At 39.6% G+C, this 27,005-nt stretch overlaps 2 protein-coding genes across 2 annotated transcripts; both read right to left on the bottom strand.

Moving 5' to 3' along the window:
* Window positions 1-12: 12 nt before the first annotated feature.
* Window positions 13-4,258, bottom strand: slc7a6os (solute carrier family 7 member 6 opposite strand). The gene is made up of 5 exons (XM_034870233.1): window positions 3,995-4,258; window positions 3,077-3,403; window positions 1,289-1,495; window positions 559-691; window positions 13-272 (listed from the first exon to the last, which is right to left on the bottom strand). Exons 1-5 carry the CDS (start codon window positions 4,181-4,183, stop codon window positions 136-138), a joined length of 993 nt encoding a protein of 330 aa, XP_034726124.1. The 5' UTR covers window positions 4,184-4,258; the 3' UTR covers window positions 13-135.
* A 2,124-nt stretch (window positions 4,259-6,382) lies between these two features.
* LOC117947953 lies at window positions 6,383-24,243 on the bottom strand. The gene is made up of 20 exons (XM_034877329.1): window positions 24,083-24,243; window positions 23,773-23,895; window positions 23,450-23,572; window positions 22,980-23,023; window positions 22,588-22,648; window positions 21,049-21,164; window positions 20,598-20,866; window positions 19,588-19,693; window positions 18,572-18,900; window positions 16,496-16,553; window positions 15,875-15,962; window positions 14,282-14,413; window positions 13,301-13,450; window positions 12,866-12,920; window positions 12,634-12,725; window positions 11,991-12,109; window positions 10,126-10,406; window positions 7,790-7,886; window positions 6,663-6,988; window positions 6,383-6,577 (listed from the first exon to the last, which is right to left on the bottom strand). The coding sequence occupies exons 1-20, from the start codon at window positions 24,221-24,223 to the stop codon at window positions 6,462-6,464; spliced, it is 2,826 nt and encodes a 941-aa protein (XP_034733220.1). The 5' UTR covers window positions 24,224-24,243; the 3' UTR covers window positions 6,383-6,461.
* Between the last annotated feature and the right edge of the window lie 2,762 nt (window positions 24,244-27,005).

Genomic DNA, 27,005 nt, shown 5'->3' on the forward strand with positions numbered 1-27,005 from the left:
TATGATTATTAGTATGTGCCATTGCAGCAGGTGTTTCTCTCCACTCTCGCCTACACAGAGGAATAAGGAGTGTGGTGATATTTGTGTTGAGTGCATTGGGAAGATCCAGTGACAGCCATGGGGGTAAGGGATAGATCAATCGGAATTATATTTGTCTCCATCATCATCCTCCTCATTGTCGTCTTCACCGCGGCAGTCCAGCTCGTGCAGCACCTCCCTCTGGTAGCGGCCCCAGCTCCTCTGGCTGTACGAGTGCTCCTCCTCCCAGTAACCTGCAGACACGACAGGAGACAGAAGCCAGCCAATGAGTGAACAGGAAGGACAGTGATACACCACCGCAGGCACACCACACAATGGAAAGCATCATGAGATCAAGTAAAGAGAGAAAAGGTCATAAAACCTTCAGCCTGGGACAAACTAGAAGACAAGGAAAAACCAAAAAAGGACTGAACAAACCCCAACAAGACCATTTCTACCAGCTGACACAGATGTCTAGTCTTTGACCGTCAGGTAGACCTCAATGACCCTCACAGGTGAGACCCGTTGGTTAATACGCACCGCCATAGCGCTCCTCGCGGTCGCTGTCTGCATCGCTCCCCTCGTCGGGGTAGTCATTCCTCCAGTTGCCTTCCTCGTTTTCGTCGTCCTCGTCTTCATACACCTCCTCTTCACGGACCACAACGTCAGGCACCTGGGGAACACAACAAACACTGATACTACAGCGCCAGCTCCAGGGTTTAAGCATCAACTTGAATTAACACGATTAGACAATCACGATGTACCAATGTGGTACAAGTACTTTAAAACATGTTTTTGACTAAACTAAAAATAAGACATTTGAATACTAATTTAGACATTTTTTTCCATGTGGGGAGGGGGGGGGGTCTCATCTGTATTTGTCCTATTCACTGCTATCATTGTTGAATGTTATCCATTTTATTTCATTTATCTTTTAATTACAGATCTCATTTTTTCTGTGCAGCTCATTGTAACTCTGTTTTGTAAACTGCTAAACAAAATTATTAATAACAATCAACAACAATACAACAACATGTGTTGGAACAGGTTTTACTGCCTGGCCTCCAGCAGCGATAAACTTCATTAAGTTAGAAGCTAGACGTGTAAAGGTAGACAGAGCAGCGTTCTGTCAGCCGACCCATCCACATTATTAACTATTCCACAGGCAGTCACAACATGAAGGAAATGTCTCTCTACTGTGTCCATGTCTTCATTCACTCACTCAGAGTTCAGCATTCATTCATCTGTCCGTCCATCCATCCACACACACCAGTTCTCCCTCATCGGTGTAGGCCCTGACAGACAGGATGTCCTGGATCCAGCCGGGTGCGACCATTTCCTGGTAGTAGAGATCGTAGACGTAGTCGTCGTCCTGCTCCCGGTGGTCCTCCCCCAGTCTGTCGCCGGTGATGCTCAGGCGCTCCCGCAGCATCTTGGTGCTGTTACACAGGATCACTTCTGGGTCTGAGGACAGCGTCTTCACAAGAAGACAGAGCGAGAGAACAAACGGCAACGTTGACCATAACCTCCAACACGTCAAAGACAGTTAACACACTACACGATAAGGAGCTACAACGGAAAGCTAATGTGTGTACCTTATGTCACAAGCACACAGATCTAGTTGTAGTAGACAAACAGAATTTCAGTTAAAGCTATAGTGCGTAGTTTCTGTCGCAACCGTGAGGAATTCTAAGTAAGAACAACACTATTGACACGTCAACATGATACAAGCCTTCTGTGATTGAGTTTCTGTGTGCAAAAGTCTCCTGAACATCATAGTACTGAGAAATACAGAGGGTTGTGTGGAGCTGATGGTCCTAATTAGCTTTGTCTCAACTTATTTGGCAACGGCTTGAATGTAACGGACTTCATTAATATCAAAAAGTTAAATATTTACGGTTCAAAGCCTTTGGTAACACGTTATAAACAGCTTTCCCCCCCAGACTTTTGACCACGATGGCGGAGTGTTACGGAGCCACGCACGGTGTCACTCCAGACAGGCTAAAACCGTCCACCAGAGGACGCTCTACAACGTCCCTGTTAGTGATGGTGTTACATAGTCTGTCCACCAGAGGACGCTCTACAACGTCCCTGCTAGTGATGGTGTTACATAGTCTGTCCACCAGAGGACGCTCTACTACGTCCCTGTTAGTGATGGCATCACATAGTCTGTCCACCAGAGGACGCTCTACAACGTCCCCGTTAGTGATGGCGTCACATAGTCTGTCCACCAGAGGACGCTCTACAACGTCCCCGTTAGTGATGGCGTCGCATAGTCTGTCCACCAGAGGACGCTCTACAACGTCCACCGTTAGTGATAGCGTTGCATAGTCTGTCCACCAGAGGACGCTCTACAACGTCCCCGTTTGTGATGGCGTCGCATAGTCTGTCCACCAGAGGACGCTCTACAACGTCCCCGTTAGTGATGGCGTCGCATAGTCTGTCCACCAGAGGACGCTCTACTACGTCCCCGTTGTCAACACTGATTATTTTTGTTGATGTGTTTTGTTCAAAGGAATTTAAATTTCATATCTTAAGTTTGTATTTTTATACATTTTATTTATCAGAACTTTAACATTTTATTTATCAGAACTTTAACATTTTGATGCTGTTGTGACAATAGAACAAAATCATATTATTTTAGTGAGAACTCAAATAACTAATGTTAGGAAAGTATGTTTTGTAACACGTTTCCTGGATTTTTATAATATATATATATGCATTTTGGATTTTTAAATAACCAAACATTCGTATTGGTCTTAAAAATCCTTCATGGGTCGGGCTCTAACAGAAATAATATCCATTTAGTTTATTTTCACTTGTTAGAAATTGTCAAATTACTGCATATTTGTGTAAGGTGGTTCACCAGGTTGATAAAGGTATAATACCGTCTCCCACACTGGTGGTACATAAGCTTTGTCACTTAAAAAAGAATTTAACCACATTTTAGAGTAATTTTCTCTACCTCATTTTTAAAACTGACTTATTTTTTGTAATTTTAAAGTCCTCATGTTATGCTTGTTTTCTGGTTCATAATTGTATCGTTTTGTTAACTCACCTTGCTAGATTTGTCCTGGTCCTCTACCTCCTCATGTAGGAGATCAACCACCTGGATTGCACAGAGACCCAAACATTTGTCCTGCTCTTTCCCCGTTTCCTCTACACCATCAGCAGCTTCCGCGTGGTCGGTTTGCTGCTCCGCTGAGCTTGACAGCCCCGTACGGTGGCTGGAGAGGATTCTGTAGCGTTCCTCCCTCCGGGTGCTCCACTTTGTGCTCCGGAGGCCCCCAATGATCCGTTGGGAAGTGGCAGCAGAGGGGCGCAGTGCGTGGGCCATGCGAGGCCGAGCCAAAGCCTGTCGCACCTGGGTCTGAACAGGAGCATCCTGGCGATGAGATGACACAAAGAGAGAGTTTATTTGCTCTAAGATCGGAAAGAGAAGATGTTTTGCTTGACATCCTGACACCTTACTAGCTAGAAGTTTAAGGAAATTAAGTAGGTACCAACAGAATCCTTCAAACCATCTCACCACCCTGACACCGGTCAGCATGTGACCATTTCGGTAAAAGGCAGGAAGAAAGAGCCAACCAAACGTGTAATAACATTACACCGAAAAGCAACTAAACTGACGTTTTACTAAACATGAACAAACGAGCAAACCATTTGTACACACTACCTTTAATGGAATTTGGGGCTGATGGGATGTTACGGCTAATGTCGGCTAACAACGTCGCCTAAACGGAGTCTCATGCTAACAACAACTAGCGTTAGCTAGCTAGCCCAGAAGGGTCGTTGAATTTTACAACTATTACCGTTTTAAGTCGTTAAATTCAGCTTGCCATCGGTAAGTCAAATTGACTAAATAGGCACGTGTGTACCGACACGCTAACTAGCGTTTAAATGCAGTTTCCACCGCCAGCTGCGAAGACGTCAGCCCGCACTTTGAGAATGAGATGTCACGTAGCGGGCCTCTCACCTGTGTTGCTACGGTCGCCACGAGTTTGAAGACAGAATTTTCCACCTCGGCTTCATTTGGCTCCGGTACCGGTTCGCCTGAGCCCTGGGACGTCTCCGGCCGGATACGTTTACACGCCAACAGCAACGCATCGGCCGGGTCGGTCCCCCTTTTCCTCTTGACTCGCAGAATCGTCGTGTTCGGATCCATGTTGTTCCTCTGTCTGCTGAGTTCGTCTGATTCGTCTGGCAGACTGGGAGGAGGGAAGCGGGAAAGCTCCGCCTTTATGTCCGCGTGTCACAATGACCACAGCACCGCGGGGGGGCCGTGGACTATTAGGGGACTATCAGTAATAATAGGCTAATAATAATAACAAAAATAATTTCCTTGAATTAATTGCTCTACTGCTAATATAACTACATTATAGGTATTCTCGATTTTCTTAATGTATTTGGCTTGGTGACTGTATAAAATAGGGTTCGTTAAAACATTTTCCCATGTCGTTAAGTTACTTAAAAAGTAGACCTACTACTCTTGATAATATAGGATAATTATAACCAATATTATTTTTTCATCATTAAAATAAAGTGTGGCCCCACTAGTATGCCTAATTTAAGATATTCAAAAGTTGAAGGATTATTAAATGTTACAATGGATAATTCTTCATGTGTGTGTCTTGAAATGAATGAATACATAAATTACATTTTGAAATAGAATTATAGAAAATCTTCCATAAGGCTTTTTTTTTTTAATTGTAGCCTTCCCAGGGTTTAAAACAGCTTTCTGGCTCCTTTGATAAATCCAATTTTAGCCTAAATTAATCTAATTGATAGTTGCATACATCAGTGTTTCCATTAAAAATAAAACCTTAGACTTTTGAATAGCCACCAGATGGCGCTCATCTGCTGCTGTTCCAGGTTCTGTTCACCAGCTTAAAATGCATATAAAATCTCCATCTAATTTCTTTTTAATACTGTTTTTTTGTACATAAATCCAACATAAAACCCTCAAAACCTGTAAATGCCTCTTGGCCTAATAAACTCTTCTTTGCCTAGGGTATTACTTTAATCTGATGGTTTTACTGAATGCGCAAGCAGAACAGGTCTAACTGTTGACCTGGTGCAAAGCTACAACATCAAATAGAAAAACAGAGAACACAAATAGTCTTCACAGAACAAAGGAACTAAGGCAGGAGCTGTATGGGAATGTAGAACAAAGCACTGGTCCGACAGACAACAGTTGAAACCAACGCTGCTGTCTAAACCTGCAAACGTGGATTAGTGGGCCCTGGCCGTGGTCCAGGTCAGAGGAGAGATTCTGTGATGACCTTTGACATTTCTTGTTTGAGATTCAAAGGAAACCGAGAACTTAGTTGAACTTTGACACATGAATTTGCACCGTTTCACTAACCTTTCAGGAAACAGAGAGCCAGAGAGAGTCTTATTTACAGTTTAGAGTTATACCATTGGCTATTTTAGCACAAAAGAAGTGTGCTAAATTAAATGGAGAAAACCCATCTTAATATCTTTATTTACTGTGTAGTCCTTCAGTGCCTCATTCCCTGAACACCACACAATGGCGCTAACATACAAGCTGAAAGACATGAGTTTCCCATTTAGACATCATCACATCCAATTCCTACTTCAGGTTTATTGGATGGAAATTAATGTTCCAGGTATGAGTCAAACCCTCAAGAAAACAGACAAATTGGAAAAAACTTATTGCAAAACGCATGGAAATATAAATTAGTGGTCTTAAAAAAAATATTTGGCAAATGACAATGGTATGGCAGGTTAATACTCTTCAAGGTGTCCATTAAAAGGTAATTAATGGACTCTAATTAGACACTAATTCCTGGTAATGCACACCTTAACCCATATGCTCTATTCAAAGCCACCAGACTCCTTTTCATATTTAAACGGTGATTTTACCTCACAGAACACAGGACTTGCTGGTCCTCTTCCTCGATTGGTTTGTTTCTGTTCCTGTGTGACATGGGTGATCCGAGCTAACCTGAAAAAACACCAGAGTCACACATCTCATTCGTACCATGAGCGCCTGATGCAATCCCCACTTCAAAATTCAAATGTATCACTTTAAAAGCAAATTGGGCCAAACCATAAACCGCAGAAAACACTGTGTTTAACGTGTGGGCACTGCTTTAACAAAGTAGTCTTTATGACAATGTGTTATAATGTAAACTGCAGGAAAGACAATTACAGAATGTTTTTATTTTCATAATCTTGACTTAGCCTGTCCATTTCTGATAAGACTGTAACAATAAGGATCACAATTGTAGCAACAATAAATAATTAAAAGCCATTGTTGTTCACAGTGCATGTTTATCTGCCATCTTCATTTCAGGAAGTTGCGAGATATGATGAAACATGGGATTAAGTAATATTATCATTTAACTGCACATAATTGGACTCCAAAGGAACACCTCATATAAATAAATAATAGTAGTAATTTGTTGTAGTTGTGAACATCAGTTGTTGAAACTGGTAGTCATTATTTTCTGAGAAGAAGGGTCTCTGACTGAGGAGTCATTGTCAGATCGAGACTTGCAGGTCAAAGCCACAGACCACAGGAACATAAATAGACCTAAAAAGACAATAGAAAGGTTGTGAATACTTCTGGTGAATTATAAAAGCAGCGTACTTCATGTGAGGGCAGTGCACATACTGACCCTGCAGCGAGTTTAGTATGGTGAATATGTAGATCCCAGGGAGGGAGATGTAGGTGGTGCTCGCTAACCCCCAAGGTAAGCCCAGCACACAGCTGAGGCCCAGCACTGTGGCAGCGTCTTTCAATAACTTCATCCCTTTCTCCCTGTTTATCTTCTTCCAGCCACTGCTTTCAGTGCCTAAACTACTTGCCCGTAGCCTCCAGAGCTTAAACACCACCAGCGCCAGCATGCAGGAATTACACAGTATCACCAGCACACCTGGGACGGCCACGGTAGTGATGTAGCCGACTAGGAGCCTATGTGGGGACTGGCTGCTCATCCAGCATCTGCAAGTTATTAAATAGAAGAAAATAAAAATTTACAGCCAAGATTTTGTTTTTCTATTTAGATCAAATTGGTCTCGGTTTGCCAGCCCATCCTCAAAAGCGCTGCGGAGAACAGTCTGGCTAGTCCACAAAGCATTCTGGGATGGGAGAGAAAGGTTCTCTGGTTTATTGGTATTTCTTAAATCCAATCACAATCGTCACGGGCGGCGCTAAGATCGGCAAAGAGACCAGGTAACCATAGTCCTCAGATTGGACAGATAGTCTTGCCAGCTGTCTGGATTTACCCTGCAGAGACCTGAGGACCAGGTAACCATAGTCCTCAGATTGGACGGATAGTCTAGCTAGCTGTCTGGATTTACCCTGCAGAGACCTGAGGACCAGGTAACCATAGTCCTCAGATTGGACAGATAGTCTAGCTAGCTGTCTGGATTTACCCTCCAGAGACCTGAGGACCAGGTAACCATAGTCCTCAGATTGGACAGATAGTCTAGCTAGCTGTCTGGATTTACCCTGCAGAGACCTGAGGACCAGGTAACCATAGTCCTCATGAATCCACCAGAGGTTAGAAGAAACAGAGATACCAATAATGGACATTGGCAAAACCACATGCATCCGGAAGTGGAACTTTGTGGATTATAGAGTAAAATCAAGTTAACTTTGAATTCCAAATAATCTGCTTCTTGGCAAGAAACAAAATAGCGCACGCTTAAAATCACACTATGAACAATATTTGCTTCAAATTCCAAACAACCACTGTGTGGTTAAATGTTTCAAACATAATAATGAATCTTGGTTTCTTACATCTGTGCTGCTGAAGTCTGGTTGTTGGCATCCCTCAGACTGTATTTGCCATAAACACCTGAAATCCCACAAACCGCGGCAACCAGTGTTGGAACACCTGCATGAAGACAAGAAAGATACAGGATTTACATCAACAAGACCTGACCAGGGACGGATTGAGGGGTTGGCTTCTCGGGATCCGGCCCCGTTAGTTTTTTTTATTGTTGGCGTTCATTCAGTTAACGCCGTTAATGCCAAAATCCTACCCTATATATGTCACTTGAAAATTCAATTTAATTTCAATATAATTTTATTTATAGTATAAATTCATAACAAGAGTTATCTCAAGACACTTTATTTACAAGGACCCAACAGTTCTAGTAGTCTACTCCAGAGCAAGCAACAGTGCAAATAGTTGTAATAAAAAACAGTAACATCAGACACGTTTGGGCTTTTTTTTAGAGAGAACAACAGAACACTTCTGTTCTCAGGTTATATTTTATTTGATAAAATTGAAAGATCAAAAAATGTTTAATGCCCTTGGATACCTTTTTCAAATGTTTTAGAACTTGTATTGTTTACATCATCTGCAGACTTATTATTTTCTTCTTGTTGCATTGCTGCTTTTTATAGTGCATTAACACCTCAATTACCAGCATTCAGCACTAATGTCTATCTAACTCACAATCAAAATTAACATGCTTCGGTGGTCATTAAAACAGAAGCTGCGGTTCCCTTCTGACTCCGTCTCTGCAGTAATGTGTATAAAGGTTAAGTCTGGTGATGTTAGACTGTTACAATTAAGCAATAGCTGACGAGCGGTCGTGGTAGACCAGCTGTAGTTGTTCTCAGTGACTATCTGCTACTTGCCCAGCACCGTGGCACAGACAAATCTTGCAACCAGCAGCATACAGTAGTAGTAGTAATAGAGATTGAAACGAGAGCTAAAACAAGAGTGAATATACCCCAAAAACGGCCGAATGGGTCGATCATGCAAACAGCTCATGACGACCCAATATGACGTTCCTGTTAGGCCTGTTGACCTCTCATGACTGAAGTTATTCTCACAAGAGCAAATGAGGAAGTTAAGTGATCATGACACCACATTCGGCCTAAGGCTGGGGTGGTGGATGGGTAAAAAAACACAGGACTTCTACTCAGAAAACTGTTAGGAAATTAACCGAGTTTTACGACGTCTTCATTTTAATGTTTTTTGCGGCTAATTCAAAGCCTATCTCTGATGATTTCCTACTCCTAAGTATTTTTGTTGCATATCTTCGAGGTCTGTTTCACAACGTTTACTACACAACTAAAACTAAACTAAAAAATGTTAAAGAGAACAGTCACTTGATTACACTCACTGCTCAAATGCTGCAGTAAATACACATATTGTACAGGTTGTTTTTGCTAAATCAACCTATAATGTTGTTAAGGTATAAGGATGTGTTAATCATTTGGGCCGATTTATGAAAGTGTACACTATTAATACTTATATTCTTTCAAATCTGCTGGATGTGTAAATAATGAACAGGTTTGCAATAAAATTAAAAAATATGTAAGTTTACAACTTCTTTCTGATACCTCTAAGTGGGAAAAAGATCTGTTGCCGGTTAAAGGCTCTTATGATTTCAGTAAATGAAATAACCGCAGAGCAGTTAAAGGGGCTGTAGTCTCCTAAGCCCCTCCCCCCACCAGGGAGAACAACTGTGTGTGCATGAGCAGTGATTGACACACAGTTAGGCACCCCCCTGGCCCTGATTGGTGCATCTGAACAGGGAGCAGTGGATTTTGCAAATCGCACTACAGGCTGTGAAGTTTTTTTTTTGAATGACCTGCTCCATGTAGTTCTACTAGAACATGGGGTCAGTTTTAGCAAATTTGACAAAAAGTTACTTTTATAAGGCTTACCAACTGCACCTTTAACACACTATGGATGTAGGGCCCTCGAGGACTGGGGCCCTTGTGCCTGCTTCACCCAGACAGTAATCCTGACTTCATCACACAGAATGCTAAAACATGAGATAATACTGCAACCGTGAACTCATTGCTCTACTGCACCCCTAGTGGTAAAGAAAAAACTCCAACAGGTACTGTATGTGTGAGTAAAAAATGTGTACTATACAATGTGATAACATGAATACAGGACTGTATACCCTAATAATATATGGAGCTGTATGAAGTAACGTTCTCACATTTCAAAATGAATAATGAAAAAATAGTCCAAGTCCATTTGAGCTGCATGGGGTGTTTTAATTTGGTTATTTACAGAGTTATAAGCAGCATATTTCAGATTTATTATTATATACCCGTTATTATTATACACCACAAAAACAAGGTCTCAACCAGACTCTACTCACCCCATCCCACCACGCTGAGCTTTAGCAGGTATTTCCTGACGTAGATGTTGAAGACTCGGACTAAGAGCAGGTAGAGGTGGAAGCCTTCCAGGGCCGTCCAGGTGAAGGTGGCCAGCAGGGACCAGTGTAAAAAGAGACCCAGACCCTTGCAAACCCAGCCCTCTTCATTCTCAGATAGTTGCCACACCCAGAAGCTGCACAGCAGGAAGGTGAGATGGAGGCAGAGCAGCGCTCCTGTCAGTTGCAAATGGACCCCAGTAGCCTTCTCTGGACGCCGACGTCTAACAGGAAAACAACATGTTATGATAATTTTTCTGTTGCTTATTTGGCAGATACAGGACTACTTATGGCAGTTACTGACCAAAATTCAACAGATCATTTCACCTCAACACAGTCCTATGATCTGATGCAGTGTGCAGGTCTGTAATGTTTAAAGCCATCACAATGTGGAATAGCTTGCCGACTACCACAGTGGGGGCACGCAGTGAGGCCAGGTTTAAAAGACTTAGAACACAGTTAACCCCCATGTTGTCCTGGGGTCAAATTAACCCCTTTTCCTATATCAATGTCCATGAATCAAATGTTCTCTGTACCCGATGGTAATATCCCAAAATTACAACGCTCTTTGGCAAGTATAAATCTCTACTTTCATTCATTTTGGGGTGCCTTATTACATTTTATAGCATTTAAAAAACAAATTGAAGTGTTTTTGAAATAGTATTGAGAAAAAGTTGACATATTCCAGTCTGTGATTATCCATCAACATCAATTCCTTTAATAATCTCAAATAATTCCTAAATTCTGCTTTTCTAACTCAAACATTAGGTATCATTTCCTCTAAATTAGGTTTATTGACCATAAATTCAAAAAATAACCGTAAAACTAAAGTTAATAAGTTAGTGTTACGCAGTGTTGAAAACGTCAAAAAAGTGACAAACATTGATAAAAAGCGTCAAAAAAATGTTCATTTTTAATTTTGACGGGAAGACAACACAAGGGTTAAACAATAACACAATTATGTAATTTAACTTCTAATTGTTGGAATGTGATGTTATTATTTTGGCCCTAATTTACTAAACTAGGTACACGTAGTAATGTTATATAGTTGCACTATAAGTCTTATGTATGTAAAATTGAATGTATATATTGTGATTGTGGGATTTGAATAAAGAAATAAAGAAATAGACGACTCACATTTATCTCTACAGTATTATCCCAAACTGTTTTGACGTTACCTTGGCTACTGATTTAACTCTTTCTTGCTCAGTGGACTTGGCTAGTGTGTTGGACCGATGGAACGATTTGAGACAAATTCAAACAAACAAGCAGTTTCACTTATGCTTACCACTGTTGTTATTAAGATAAATCTGTTTTTTCCTGTTATTACCCTGCTTTCTGACAGGAAGTGTAATCAACCACAGATCTTGTTTGACACTTTTTTCTTTTTCTTTTTGTTTGACTTGACATCTTTGCAGCCATGAGAATGAAAATTGGCCCACTTTAACGCTCAAACTCCCCGTGTGATCTGCACAATAGATCATTCCCTTCAGTGGCGATCAAACATTTCAATTCCTCCTCACTCGGTCGCAGTGTGGACATTAGAGGGCTGGCATGCTGCCAGACAGGACTGACACTAACTCGAACATTAACACTCTGTAACTCTGGCAAAGTGCAAAACATCTGTTGAACTTTGAACAGTTTGCACATTACATGCATGTCGGCATATATAACACATATTGCTTCAGTTCCACGACAGGAAGTAATAATGACATCATCTCTGATAAACTATCATTACAGCAACCTTTTAATATAGTTCACTCTTAACTTGTAGGAATATTAATTTGAAGTCAGATGTTAAAACTCACTGTAGACATATATAGATGATCAAGCTGATGACTGTGAAGAAGACGGAGAGCGCTGAGCCAGTGTAGGTGATATAGCTCAGGTTCACAGCATCGCTTTGTCTCACTGATAACACAGGGTTCTGGCACAGAAAGAGGGACAACACACATTCAATTTACATGTGTATTTGAAGTTCAGAAGTCTGATGGAAGAATCTTTAGTATATATATATATCCAGATACACTGTAGATATTGATTAGATGTGTCTTGGATCCCACTACATGCCTCTTTAAATTACATTTTGTAAGTTTTGTATACGCATTTTCAATCTGCACATAAAAAACTGAAAGTGGAAATACTGGAAATTCCAAAACAAGTCAAAATATCGCAACAATAAAAACCTTTTGCGTGGCTGAGGTGGTATGCATTCATTCACATTTGATTTGACCCATTTTCTGGAAATTCAGTTAAAATATGTCCTACATCTGACAATTTTTTCCCCCAGTAACAAAATTGTACCCTCAAACAATGATAGCTTATACATGTAATTGTTCAGCTACAAATCTGTGTTGTAATAGAGCGCTTAAACACGCTGCATCCATCACACTTTTGCTCTTGTGTTTTTTTTTGTATTAGGTTGAAGAAGAGAACACATAGTCATTTTACCACAAGCACTGCAAAGAAGCTCATGTGGTTGCAGCTGCAAATAAATTCAGCTCCAGTGTCATGGGTCTCACAGCCCTCTGTGCTCCAGGTACCTGAAAACACACACAAACACACACACACACACACACACACACAGACACACACACGCACAAACAATATGATGTTTAAATTTGAGTTCCTCTTTTTAATTTGGCAGCAAAAACACTGTGGCTGGCACTTAGTAGTAGTCTACCTGTTCCATCATTAAGCGGTGACTCCTTCCAAAACACACATGTCCCATTTCCTACCTGAAACACATTAAAAACTTTATTCAAGATATAATGAAAGCAAAATCATCTATATATCTATACACTGTTGGTCAAAAGTTTGGGGTTTGGGCAGTTTTCAGATTACATAATGTGATTAAATAATTGCAAAAGGGGTTCTCTAATGTTTTCTGAGTTAGTTTTTTAAAATGATATCAGATTATAAACAGAATGTGCCTTTGGAACATTGGATGAATGGTTGCTGATAATGGGCAACGTAGATATTGCGTTAAAGATCAGCCCCCCCCACTCAGGTCAGCTGGTTTTCTGTTTATAATGGAATGATATGGAAATGTGTAAGTGACCCCAAACTTTTGACCGGTAGTGTATTTATGCCTTCCCAGCTGGTTTTGTTATTTTACCTGTTTGTTGTGTTTGAAGGTTAGTTTGATGGGTTGGGAGAGGTTTTGGACAGGAACGTTCCCTGCCCTCACCACCAGGACTAAATCCCCCAGGACACTGGGGGCAGGTGGGTCTGGTGTTAAGACTCGGCTCCGTTTTCTTCGACTCAGCTGCAAGGAAAGATGATTGACAGAAGATTACAGATGATGGAGAGTCATGTTTTTGCACTTTTGTTGTTGTGCTTGATGTTTCAAAGAGTTGTTATCACCGCACAGACATTTCCTAATATATTCTTTTATTCTATTTTTTATACATGGTTAACTATATGCACTTCATCGGACCATGTTGAGTATTCTACACCATTTGGGTCGTATTATTGTTTGTTGTATTGAGTTCAATTCAATTCAATTATATTCATTTAGCGCCAAATAACAACAACAGTTATCTCACAGCGCTTTTCTTAAAAGAGTAGGTACTCTGTGATCTTATTTACAGAAACCAAACACTTCCAATTTCCACTTTGTTTATATTTTATTGTATATGCTGTTTTTAATAACTGCATCGCAGGCTAACTGCCCAAGACAAATTTCCCAACTGGTGGCAAACGACAGGACACTAATACTGGGGTATTGAGGTTAATCAGCTTCCTCAATCAACCTTTCCTCCATTTTTTATAGCACACAATGGCTGGCTGTGAGTGCACAGAGATCATGGAAATCAATGCAAATCATCATGAGGGGAAAGTCATACCTTATTTAAATATACAGACGGAGCTAAGTTAAAGTAGAAGCCAGTGTCAGTGCACAAAAATATGAATGGCCTTCTTCTGTAAGCCATCCATCCACTGGAATTGCAGCCATGTTTGTGTCAGATTTCCAAAAACTATCTTCTCTTTATTATGAGAAGATAAGTACCAATGCCCACTGTGATCAGAATAATAAGGGCAACTAAGGAGGAGTTCATGTTGTGGCTCAGTGTTATGTGGCTCAAATGTGACTGACCTGAAACAAAGTGCTGTTGATCACAGTGGTCACCAACAGTACATCCTCGCCACGCACTTCCTGTCCTCTGCTTCTCTGGAGAGCCGAGGCGGGGATGGAAAGGCTGTGTTCAGGAGTTGGACTCTTTTCAACCTGAAAACCATAAAGTATACACAGAACACGCAAAAAAAGACGGATATGATTCATCTATGGAAATTAACTTGTTGTTGATTTTAATTGCTCCGGTTGAATTGCTCAGATGCTCAGACTGTCCTCTGAAAAAAAAAGCCAACATAAATTGTTTGTTCAACCAGCAATTACGACTCAAATTTACGTTTAAAATGGGGGGGGGGGCTCTCTAGTGGCTCTGGTGATTATGACGAGGGGAAAGCTTAAAGTAATGCGAGCATAAAAGCGTCAAAATCCATGTGAGGGATGGGTCAAACAAACAGGACTTTTAAGGACGTGTTGCTACGTTTTAGGGCTGGACTTGGCCCATGATTTTTTTTTTAAAATAGTTTTGGTGCCTATAATTACAAGTTGTTTTTGTGCCAAACCTATCCAAACTGCAAACATTTCCCAACGTTAACAACGCGTTTTGAAATGTGCCTGCTACTGTGGTTTGGACATAAGGACAGAAAACGCTCCTGTGGGTCATCATTTCTGGCACCACTATTGGCGCTGAATTATGAATTACATGGGCAGAATAAAAAACCTATATGGTTGTATGGTTTGGAGGACATGTTGGATTTTGTGCACATGTTCCAAGGAAAGACAAAACAGTGTAACATCCCAAACTCTACTAGGCCTACACGTTTGTGTATGGTGAAGACAACTCATGCTATTTTTGTCCTGTTTTGCTTATTTATTAGTGCAGGAGTCTAACGATTTGTAAGCCAAGGACTCCTTAACTGAAAGAGAGACAGAGCAGGGACCCCCTACTACATATTATATAAAATTGAGATGCATATTAAACTAGACCTACAATAACCTGTAGGGCAGCCTTAAGTCTTTATACATACATCTTTTTGCGTAGAACATTAAGCTCTTCAAATCATTGTTTGCATGATTTTAATAAATCATGTTTTAATGTTAAACACACTGCACATGTGGCACAGTGAATTGTAAGGATTCTGTGATGGCCTTAGTGACTACATTGCCTTTAAGCCAGTAAGCCGATCATAAGTGGGGATTTATTAAGATTCATTAAGATTGTTGAATCCTTTATTAGTCCCACAAGGGGAAATTACAATTTTTACGCTCTGTTTTTATCACACATGTTACACACAGGTCTGAATTACACACACATGCTCAGTACCTGTGCATGCAGTAAATGGAGAGATGTCAGAGTGGGGGGGGGCACCCATGGGAAGGCGCCCTGAGCAGTTGGGGGTTTTGGTGCCTTGCTCAAGAGCACCTATATTTGCTAATATGTTGGATTCATGTTGTCATTTTTTTTTTTTACTTAAAAAACAAGAATTTGAAGCCCCCCCCCTTACATTGAGTCTGATGACCCCCTGCTTAAGATCTCTGTGTTAGAACATTTTATACAACTTGAGATTGTTTTAGAACCTGATAAGACAAGAGCTGGGAGATACACAAGAATATCCTCACCTTTTGAGACCAGTTCACTCTCTCATGAATGAAGTTTGGATTTTGGTTTCTCGCTTTAAAACAGCTTCCAATTTTGTCCTCATAGCACCTACCAACACATGATTCACATATTTCAACAATCCAAACACTTACATAACCTTGAATACGCATTAATTCGAGGTGAAATGATTTCAAAACACTGTTATAGAGAAATGCTAAGTCATGTTCCTTTAAAGGGTGACAAACTGATTCCTCTAACAACAATATGGTACGCTATGATAACTGTATTATAGGATAAAAGAAAATAATTAATTGTTTTTTTTGTCCACATTTTGTTTCAGGGTCTCACAATCATGTCAGAGATTTCCCAGCATTCATTAGACAGCAGTGAGCAGCCACACTTATTCATTAGTGTACAAGGGCGTAGCATAGAATTCTACAGAAAGGCCTTTTCTCCCCGCATTCACAGCTATTCATTCCAGCTTCTTTTTGGGCCCGCCTCACATGAGGGCCCGGGGTACTCAGTCCCCTTTCACCCCCCAGTCCAACGCCCCTGTTAGTGTAAGAGGAGGATGTATTTTTGTTCAATAAGAGGAGAGTACAATCTACAGTATCAGCTTAATATATATGAGTATGATTTACCTGGTCCAGGGTACATTGTTCAGTTGTAGACAGTAAGGGAGCACTTGTTCACAGCTAACTGTCAGGGGGACAGAGAAAGAAAGAGAAAGAGTCAAACATAGTACACTATATAGATAAAGGAAGGCCAATGCAAGAGGACAAGTGACATGTTGTCAGATTGTGATCAACACTCTGGGAAACTGTGGCTTTTAGTGTTGCACAACTGGTTGAGTAAGAGTTCCTAACGTTGTGTATCAGGGGACCGTTTTAACTGTAATATATTCACATTAAAATGGTTCTCACTTCATAAGCACACAGCTATACATTTCACAACAAACGTGAAAAACTCACTTACTTACCAGCTTGGGCCGTAGAAATCCATGCAAGTGTGACTAAAGAAAAAGTAATCCACATCGCGTCTCAGTGATCCTCAAACACACATGTGATGTGACCGTTCCCTGTACAGCGGTGTTCTGCTTGATGAATGAGCAGGGAGTTTCACATCTGCATTATATCACATGGTGGTGGCTGAGTGGGGGTGGAGAGCTGATAGGGACGAGAAGTGATTCTTGTCTGACGCCTTTTAAAGGGTATTTTAATGACTCAACTCCTTAAAGATGCTGATGTTAATTTCCATGTTTTGTCACATAGTTTTATAGATTTATTGAGGAGTTATACGGCTTTATCACTGAAAAGAAAGCCAATTATATCTCCTCCTTTTACAATGTGAGTCTGGTTGTTCATAGAGTAAAATGATATCAATCTTTAACCGTGACTAAATCTTCAAGATTACAGAAAAAAGAACCGATAGAGAAAAGAGGAAGTATTTTTTTTTTCTTTTTAAATGTTATCTGTTTTCCTATACGCAACAACAATAAGTAATGGCACTTACAGCTTGCTGCGTAACTGAAACTCACACTGCAACCACATTGTGCTCTCAAAAGATGGCAGGTCATACAACATAGGAAACAATACTATTCACACTTTGATTATTTATAAAGTTTTTAATATAGTATCAGACTAATTCAAAGCTATGCATATGACTTCAAGGATTGTAAATTATTTGCAAACACTTGACCATTGCGCTATACTGATGTATTTAGACTTAGTTAAAAAAATGTACATTAGCTAGAAATGTATACTAAAAATGTATGGTTATGTGTAAAGGAATTTTTTTCGTTACAGAACACATTGTTTACATCAAAAGTTTACAGTTTAGGGAACTTCCAACCTAACACGAAGTAGGTTAACAAGGGAGTTTATGTTGCTTGGTTCCATGACAGGGATATACCAGCTATTCAATTCAATTCAATTAATTTTTTTTATAGTTGTAAATGGAGTTAGAGTTATCTCAGGACCCTTTACAGATGGAGAAGGCCTATAATTTACAGAGAGTCAACAACTCCCCTAAGAGCAAACGTCCTTTTAACAGGCAGAAACCTTGAACAGAACATAGCTCTATAGGTGGGCGGCCATCTGCCTCGACCAGTTGAGAGAGAGAGAGAGAGAGCAAGAGTGAGAGAGAGAGAGATGCACAGCAACTATCTAACTAACTGATAACAACTATAAGTCCAGAATTATGACTCATAATCATTATAACATGGGGTATAATGGAATGGCATAATTAACATTATAAAAACATGCATTGTAGTAATAGTAAAGATCATTGAACAATGATTAACAATAATAGTAGTAGTAGCAGCAGCAGTGTGCGTCGAGCAGGACCACTCCATCAGCTGCAGCCACCATCCAGGTGCCACCACCATCAGCTGTGCTATAATATCAACAATTACATCAGGGCTTTGTCACCTGGACTGGTGGCAGGAAAGGGGGTCTAATCACATTTGACTGATAGTTGAAGTCTTCACCGGAGTAGAAGTCAGTCTGTCCTCCATGTATCTCTTCCTCTGCTTCTTGGCTGACAGACAGATCCAAAGGAAAATAAAGAAACCTTGACAAAGAGATACATACATTATGACACCATGAGTGGAGTTACAAGCTGGTGAAAGAGAACTGAGGATAAAGAACAACCTATCGACATATAGACAGGTTGAAAACCTTTTAAAGGAGAGAAACATCTCATAACTGAGCGCGAACCTTGTGCAGAGTTGAGGATGCAGAAGAGGTAGAGGATGGGGTAGTTGATATATCCTGAGCCCAGGAAGGCCAGGCCCCAGGTGGTCCCCATCAGACAGGTAAGACCCATGATGGTGAGGCCACTCCTGCAGCGCTCGTGGAAATTCCCGGAGTCTCTCAAAGTCTTTCCCTGAGCCTCTGCTCCAAGCTTTGAAGTGCCCCTGAATACTTGTTTCATTTTGCAGATGTTAGAGGCCACTACCAACAATATGCCAGAGTTGAAAATGAATATAAGGGTGAAATACACCAGGTTCAAGGAGTAGAAGTAGGAGTCATCTGTGATCCAGCAGCTGTGGGACAGGCAGATAACCCAAGGGACTGTCAGAATACAGGTTCACAAGAGATTTTATGGTTTAGGGGACATGAATAAAATAATTTGATCTCAAATATTTGAAGATACAATCCTTAATATTTTTTTTAAGTAAAGATTTGATAAAATTAATGGTTGGTATTATTCAAACAGTAACAATTTAATGTGGGCTTTTTACATTCTGTAATTACCTTTCCATTGTTATTGACGGAGTCCGACAATCACTTGCAGTTTTCAAATTGTCTTCACACACAAATGACTGATTTTCATAACTGTTAACCACACTTGATGGTACCACCATAACCAGAACAGGCCAAATCAACCAAGATTACACAATTTTAAGGCTTTTTGTCATACAAATATTGTACAAAATTATGCTTAAAAAAATGCTTTGTATGTGAGACCACATGTTGTATTGTTTACATAATGTCTCCTGTATAAGATGTTTGTCATATGCAGAATAAGCTTGCATATAAATCAATATGTAGCCTACATATAAGCATAAGTAAAATAAACTATTTGTTGAAAATCACATTGTATGAACATTGTTTGATCATGTACAAGGTGTATAAACTATAGATTCTGATTAAAAAAAATTTTTAAGGCTTTTTATTCATATTGCTAAAATTGATTATTTATGGTGTCCTGTCACACTGGCTTCACCTACATGGCGTTGGTTTGGTTAGTATCAGCCATGGTCATTTCTGTAAGTCCGTAAAACTCTTTGAAGTCCTTCATTCCCAAAGAGACTGCCACGATTACACCAGGGATTCCTGACAATCACACAACACAGAACAAGGGAAATGAAAATAAGCAGTGACAAATATTTCTTTGTAAACTGAAACTATAAAAAACTTAAACTAAACTGGATACTGAAACTAAAATAAAACAACAATGCCTGGTTAAGACACTAATGCAATAAATACTTTGTTATTTCAGTTTAAATAAAGTTTTTGTACAGATGCTCAGTGTTTTTTCTTAAAGAACCCACATTCTGCTCATTTTCAGGTTCATATTTGAATTTTGAGGTTGTACCAGAATAGGTTTACATGGTTTAATTTTCCCAAATTTTTTTTTTGTGGTTTCAGCTACAGAGTGAGACATCTCACTTCTACACTATCTTTGTTGGGAGCTGCACATGCTCAGTAGCTAGGTAAGATCCCATCAGCTAGATAACTCTATCTCCAGCTCTGGTCAGTCCAAGGCAGGATTAGCTAGGAAACTTCTTCTAGACCAGGGACACTTGTGGAATACCTGCACACCAGGGACAGGAAGTAGTTCTTTTGGAGATTATGGTACCCTAGTGGCTGTTGTAGCACTGTTTTGCCATTGACAACGAGCTAGCATGCTAGCGCTAGTGACATAGAAAGCTGTGCAGATGTTGAACAGCTCACCCGGAGACTGAAGGCAGAGGACATTCAGAAACCGTATCTCACTCAAAACAGCATGGATGTTCTTTTTTCCAAGTTTGTATGCGTGTGGAAGAACCAGAGACACAAAATAACACCCCAAATCTCAAAAGATGTTTTTCATAATATGGGCACTTTAAACTGTTTCCTTTTTTTAGTTTTTTTTCCTGAAAAACTGTCTCCTGTCTTTGTTAAGATGATGTCACCATGTTAGTCATCAGGCACCACCAAACCACTCATACTAAATAGGTGTTATCGCAGCACTCACCCCATCCAGCCAGAGACAGTTTGACCAGGTAGTGTTTGAAGTAGGTGTTAAACACCTTTATTAGCAGTAGATAGAGGTGGAGTGCCTCTATGGCCATCCAGGTGAAACAGCAGAGCAAGGAGTAATGCATAAGAGCTGCGACACACACACACACCCAGGCCGGCTCTACTGTGGCCCCCCACTCGGTCAGCAGGAAGGTTGTATTGAGCAGAAGCAGGGCCCCGCTCAGAGATACATGGATAGAGATGGAGTAATCCATTTTTTGGTTTCTGATAGAGAGATAGGAACACATAATGACAAGGCCATAGGAACAGGCAAGATAGGTGATCAGACAGGATTTGGCTGCTCCATTTTCTTATTCTTTTATTCCAATGTTGCCTTGTGTCTCTTCCACTGCGTGAGTAGACAACACTGAGCTGGATAGAATGCTATAAAGTATATGTATACCTACCGACCAAAGACATATATCACAAGGGACAAAGCAGTGAAGAACGCTGACAGGCCGCAGCCTATGTAGCTGATGTTTGACAGGATTCTCCAGTGGATTTCTGAAATTGGGACTTTCACCTGCAGAAAATAGGGAATTTATTTGCAATTTATAGATTAACTTTATCCAACATCTGGGAACAAATCATAGAGTGATTTCTCATCCTGTCACCCTTGGGGTCATATTTGATTCCATTCAATGTTTAAAGTTTCTAAATAAGTGCTGGACATAATTTCTCTTTTGCTTCACATTTAATGACTTTTCATAATTTAATGGGAAAAACTAGGTAAACATAAAATGAAGATGATTTTATGTTACGTTTTCAATGACCTGTACACATTTTGTAAGCATTAGTGTTCTTTGGAGTCAAAGACAGTTTTAGCTGTTTCAAACATAGATGATAAACCGGCATAAATATTTAACATTTTACATGAATGTATCTTCATAAGAATGTGACATGACACGGTCATGACACAGTCATGTCACATGGACCCTAACCCAAACCATAACATGAAACCAAATGACACTTACTAAAAGAAGCATTATGTCAAACGTTTATGACTTGTTTGTAATGTTTTTGGCACATTCATGCCAGTGTCATGTCAATCTTATGTAGATACCTTCAAGTAAAGTGTAATTGAAGATTTCAACATGTCCTCATACTGAAACAACAGAATTGGTCAATTACCAGTGACTCCTAAAACGGCATATGGGGCACTTTGTGTGCAACAAACTTTTAGTTTTTTTCTCATTTGGTGGGTCGGTCACTGTTGTTACCCAATCAGCAGCTACGTGTATAAAAAAAAACCTGGTATTAAAAATGTTGCACGCTTGCACAAAACAACAGGAAGTTAAACACAACCTGTTTCAGTTTAAATACACTCTTCTTCTTGCGATTTTGTCAGTAATTGAATGTGCCGTTTTTAACTACCTGCAGATTGAATAAAACTGGGCAAGTTAAGTTTAAGCAACACAAATACTTAGTTAGGGTTAGCAATGTATGTAATGGATGCTGATGTTGTTCATTGTTGATTATATTGTGTCAACTTTGTAGGCTAATAAACTATGATATCTTACTTTGGGGCTGCAATTTATGCACCTTGTACTGGTATGTATTTGTCCTCGTACTGTTACGTTGTGTTCCAGCGTATATGTATTTATGTGTCTTGTATGTGTTTATACGTGCTGCACACCTAATGGCCCTTCTGTGACACAAATAAAGTTGAAGTTGAGCAAATCATAATTGATTGTCTCACTGTGTCACAGACTAAGGTCTGTAAAAGTCAGTTAATTTCAGACAATGGCCATTGACTTTTGCATTCACAAACAACACAAAGCCCGGTCCTGTGCTTGTTCATGCTTGTATACTTTGTCACTTCACTTTCTTGTTTGCTCCTGTGATACTTTTTTAATTCCTCTATAAAGGTTCTCAATGACTAAAGGCTTGCTTAACTTGCTAATTTGATCAGGAACAAGTCATTCAAATCAGGTGTGTCTTCTTACCAGTAGGACTGCAAAGGGTGTTGCATGGTTGCAGTTGCAAGTAATGATACTTTGGTTATCACTGGTAATGACAGTTTGGTTATCATCGGTCTCACATCCATCTGTTTTCCATTTCATTTCTGGGAATACGAACATTTAAACTTAGTTAATCCTACTGGTTGTCTAAACAGCAAGATAAACGAAAAATATCTTATTTTTGTTTTGTTTTACAATTTTAAATATGCTAACATCTAATAACATAACATTCAGGCGAATATGGACTATCATAAATTCAATCATATAACTTATATTGCAGAAACATTTTGCTGAGTTTTGTTAAGCAAGCTCAGGAATAATAATAAAATTCCATTCCTTTGCTATTTGTCCTAATGTAAGCAAAACAAATACACAACCTACCACGTTCATCAAAATAGTGACACTGGAACCACGACTCATTCTGTAAAAATACAAAAAATAAGAACTACATTAAAGTTAACAATGGTACCCAAAACATTAAAAGAAGGTTTAGCAAAACGCTGTGACCAAATCCAGTGAAATCAATGTTTTTAAATTCCCTTTTAAAGCTAAAGTGTTCAGTGGTCTGACACTTTTGTTATGAATTAGAACAGCATTTCAATTTTCATTTTAGAAATGGCTGCCATGTGGATAATAAAGTGAGTCTAGTGCTGCAACTAGGGATTACTTTCATTGTCAGTTAGTCTGTTGATAGTTTTCTTAATTACTTGTTTGGTCTATAAAATGTTCAAACATGGTGAAAAATGTTGATTCCCCAAAGCCCAAGATGACGCCCTCAAACCCACGTTTGAAAATCAAACCGATCAATGTTAAAAACAGGAAAGAATGCATGCACAGACAGACTTACATCCATAGATGTGTGAAGAGCAGTTCTGAAAGTCATCTTGATTGGCTTGCGCAGATCCTGAAGGCGGTTTTCTCCCAGCACCTCGATTCTGAGAACCATTGATGAGATTTCTTCCTGTTTAAACTAAAAGACACACACACACACACACACACACACACACACACACACACACACACACACACACACACACAAACGCACAGACACACATAATAAGCAATAATCTGCAAACATTCATTCATTTTGAATATTAAGCCGTGACATGAGGGTGTAAGGACTGTGGACTGGGTGCACGAATGCAAGAGTAAAATGGATAAAGGAAATACTTTGAACTGGCTCTGCTGCATGTAGCTGACCAAACCAATAACCCTCTTCTCCTTTGGGAGGGTGTGCAGGGCATCTGCAGGCAGCCAAATGTCCGGGATAAATGATGTGTTCTGTGGCAGCAGCTAACATTGGATAGAAGAAGATGCCATTTGAGTACAATGGAACAGTTTGCGGTTTGGTTTGCACTCAAAACACACAAAAACACCCATCAATGTGAATCTTAGCAAAGATATGTTGACCATCATGTTATCCCAAACATCCCTGTTCCTTCTAAATACATCAGCCCCATCTTCATCACAACGCACGTACCTGTGGAGCTTCTTTCTTGATTTCATAGTCGTTGAGCTGAGCCTCACTGAAGTTGAACACCGACAGAGACAAGTCCTTGAGGTTGTAGTTAATGGAGCCTCCAGGTTCAAGCTGGTATGCTCCCATGATGTTATGAATCATTGTTCTTTCCACACTGCAAAAAAAAGAAAAAGAAATAAACCTCAAACACATTTCTTCTGATGTGACATGTACAAGTGATTGCAGAGAATTTGAAGCAATTACCCCTTTTTTTTGTACTACCTTGTAGGTACAAACAAAATTCAAGAGTGAGCCAGACTTGTTGTATGAGTCTCGTGCACATGGAAAACACATTTGATTTAAGAATTATAATAGATTCATCTAAAACTGGTAATTATTCAAGTTCTAATCACTGAGGATGCTACAACCCCTAATTGCATCTTGGAGGAAGTGAGGAAAGAGGAAGCATCAGTTTTTTGATCAATATCTGTTTACTGATTGGTCAGCTGATCTGATAGGTCATAAAAAGAGCTGCCGGGCTGTGGGAACATCATCACTATAATAATAATATTTCAACATTGGTAAACTGTAGATTAGGCCAACTACCCGTGGAAACAGGAATGACATCAACATCTGCAGCTGTTTAGTTACTTATATGTTTTTAAAGGAAAAAAAAATGTGTGCAGGAGAGAATCAAGAAAAACAAAAACTTGCTAATTTAGTTTTCCTCCATAAGCCATAAGGCATTCCTTGATTTCATCTGTTTTTTTTTTCTTTTCCAAAACATACAGCTATATAGTCACAGTATTATTTGTAGTCCTATAATGCCATCCTGAGGCTTAAACTGACCTCAGACTTACTGTACCTTTGGTTTGTCACAGACCCATTAGGCTATACATAGATCTTTAGTTAGAACATGAATCTCAGTTTTTTATTGCTACCTCATGTTGAATGAATTATCAGTTACATTCCGGGAGACCCTGATACCTTCATTTATCTATAATAATCAGGCATAACGTTTTTATCTTTGAAACTGGCACTTATACGGGCATCTCCTCAAAATGACTCTGGGGCGAGCAAAGATGCCCCCTATAAGAAATAACCCCTTCATCGTCACTTTTCTCTCTTTTTAAGGTCCTCTCTCAAGAAAATGTAATTTAATTTTAATGAATAAAAAATCCAATTCCAAATTATTTTAGACTGTTATTATTACCATATCTATCTGTGTCTAAAATGTTTTGAAAAGCTAAAAAAGATAACTAAAATATACACAAAAAGCTAAAAGCTAAAACCTGCCAAAGAAGTTCTTATACAAGTCATTTGGATGGTAAAGCTGATTAAATTCAGTTTAGAGAGAATACACAAATACACTCTATTGTTCCTGTGGGGACATTTGTCTTGGACAAACATGTAACACAAAAAGAAAATTCTAAAATCAATATAAATTAAACCAACATTAGAACATAAACATAAGATAAACAAAGTGTCCTAGGATACAAACGGACACGCATGACAGCACAGACAACACAACATCCTATGAATTAACTGTAGTATTAAAGTGAAAAGTGCTGGTGTATTTTGTGCACCCCTATTGGAGTTCAGGTCACAGGTGCAGGACACAAAACATGGGTGGTTTGAATTTCTTTTAACTAGTTCCATTCACTTTAGGCGGTGCTAAGCTCCAGACACAATGACGGCAAAATAGTCTCTGGAAAGAACTTGTTTTTGGTGAAATATTTGCCCTGTAAGGAACTCCACATACAATATTTAATGAAGTTAACTATTCACACAATACAGTAACGTGAGATATTCAAATGAGCTGGATACATTGTTACACCCCATTTTGCTCTAACCAGTCTATTGTTAAAAGTAATTTTGTCGCTCACACCAATTTTCTTAAATGTTTTGTTAGTGACTGAAATTTTTTGGGTGCTGTGCCGAAACCTTGTAATGGTAAGGAAAACCCTGCATTAGATGTCACGCTCTGTTCTACAAAGGTTTGAAAGCACACTGAATTGGAGCACTCACTTTATAAAGGCTTTCTTGACTTCATGGTTGCTCCTGAAGAGGTCCTGACATGAATTCCTTATGTAGAAGAGTTGCATCATGTCTTCCTCATAGCTGTGACCAGCCAGAGAATTCATCATTGGCAAGATGGCAGTGTAATTGCATAAGAATAAACTGCAAGTGACATCTGAAAAATGAAGGAGGAATCAGACTTAAGATGCAGATGCATGTTTTTGGAACACACCTTTCTGACCCCTGTCAGAGATCTGGTGTGCTTCATTCTTTATGCAAAGAGTCAGCAGTCTGCTTGAGAGACAGCATACTTACTTTTCATGCTGTACTCAATCCAGGTGCCATTTATTGTCACGTTAAAGCAATCATGGTTTTCAATGTTCAACTTGCCGTTGATTGCGCATTGAAAGAGGCAAGGGTGTGTATTTAGCAGGCATCTCACATTACCAGGTGAATTATCATAGACGGTGGCATTGTGGGTATTGTCGGTAATAGTCACATTACCATCTGAAATGTCGAGACAAACTGAACACAGAACAGAACAGATGACGAGAAACAACTCGCTGTATTTTACAAATCTTCAGTAAGAATGGCATGAAGAAAATGACTATAAAGTGAAAATGACCTAAAACTTGTTGTGCTATATATTGTTGTGCATAATGACATTAAATCAACCACCAAACAGAATAACATTCAATACATCACTGAAAGAAAAACGCAAAGCTGCAAGCAGTATTGGCTGGGCCCTTGCTCCTCGGAGGACGCCGCTCATTGCGTCCGTGCATTTGCGCGGCAGTCAGACACTGCAAATCGCCACCAGTGAAAAAGGAACTCCCTGCTGATTTCAATTAAACAATAGTGTACATCAAACTGGTCATTATTTATACTCTGCTGAGTTTAATCATAGCTGACACAAAACTATCTT

The sequence above is a fragment of the Etheostoma cragini genome, chromosome 1 (genome assembly GCF_013103735.1).
Source record: "Etheostoma cragini isolate CJK2018 chromosome 1, CSU_Ecrag_1.0, whole genome shotgun sequence".
NCBI lineage: Eukaryota > Metazoa > Chordata > Actinopteri > Perciformes > Percidae > Etheostoma > Etheostoma cragini.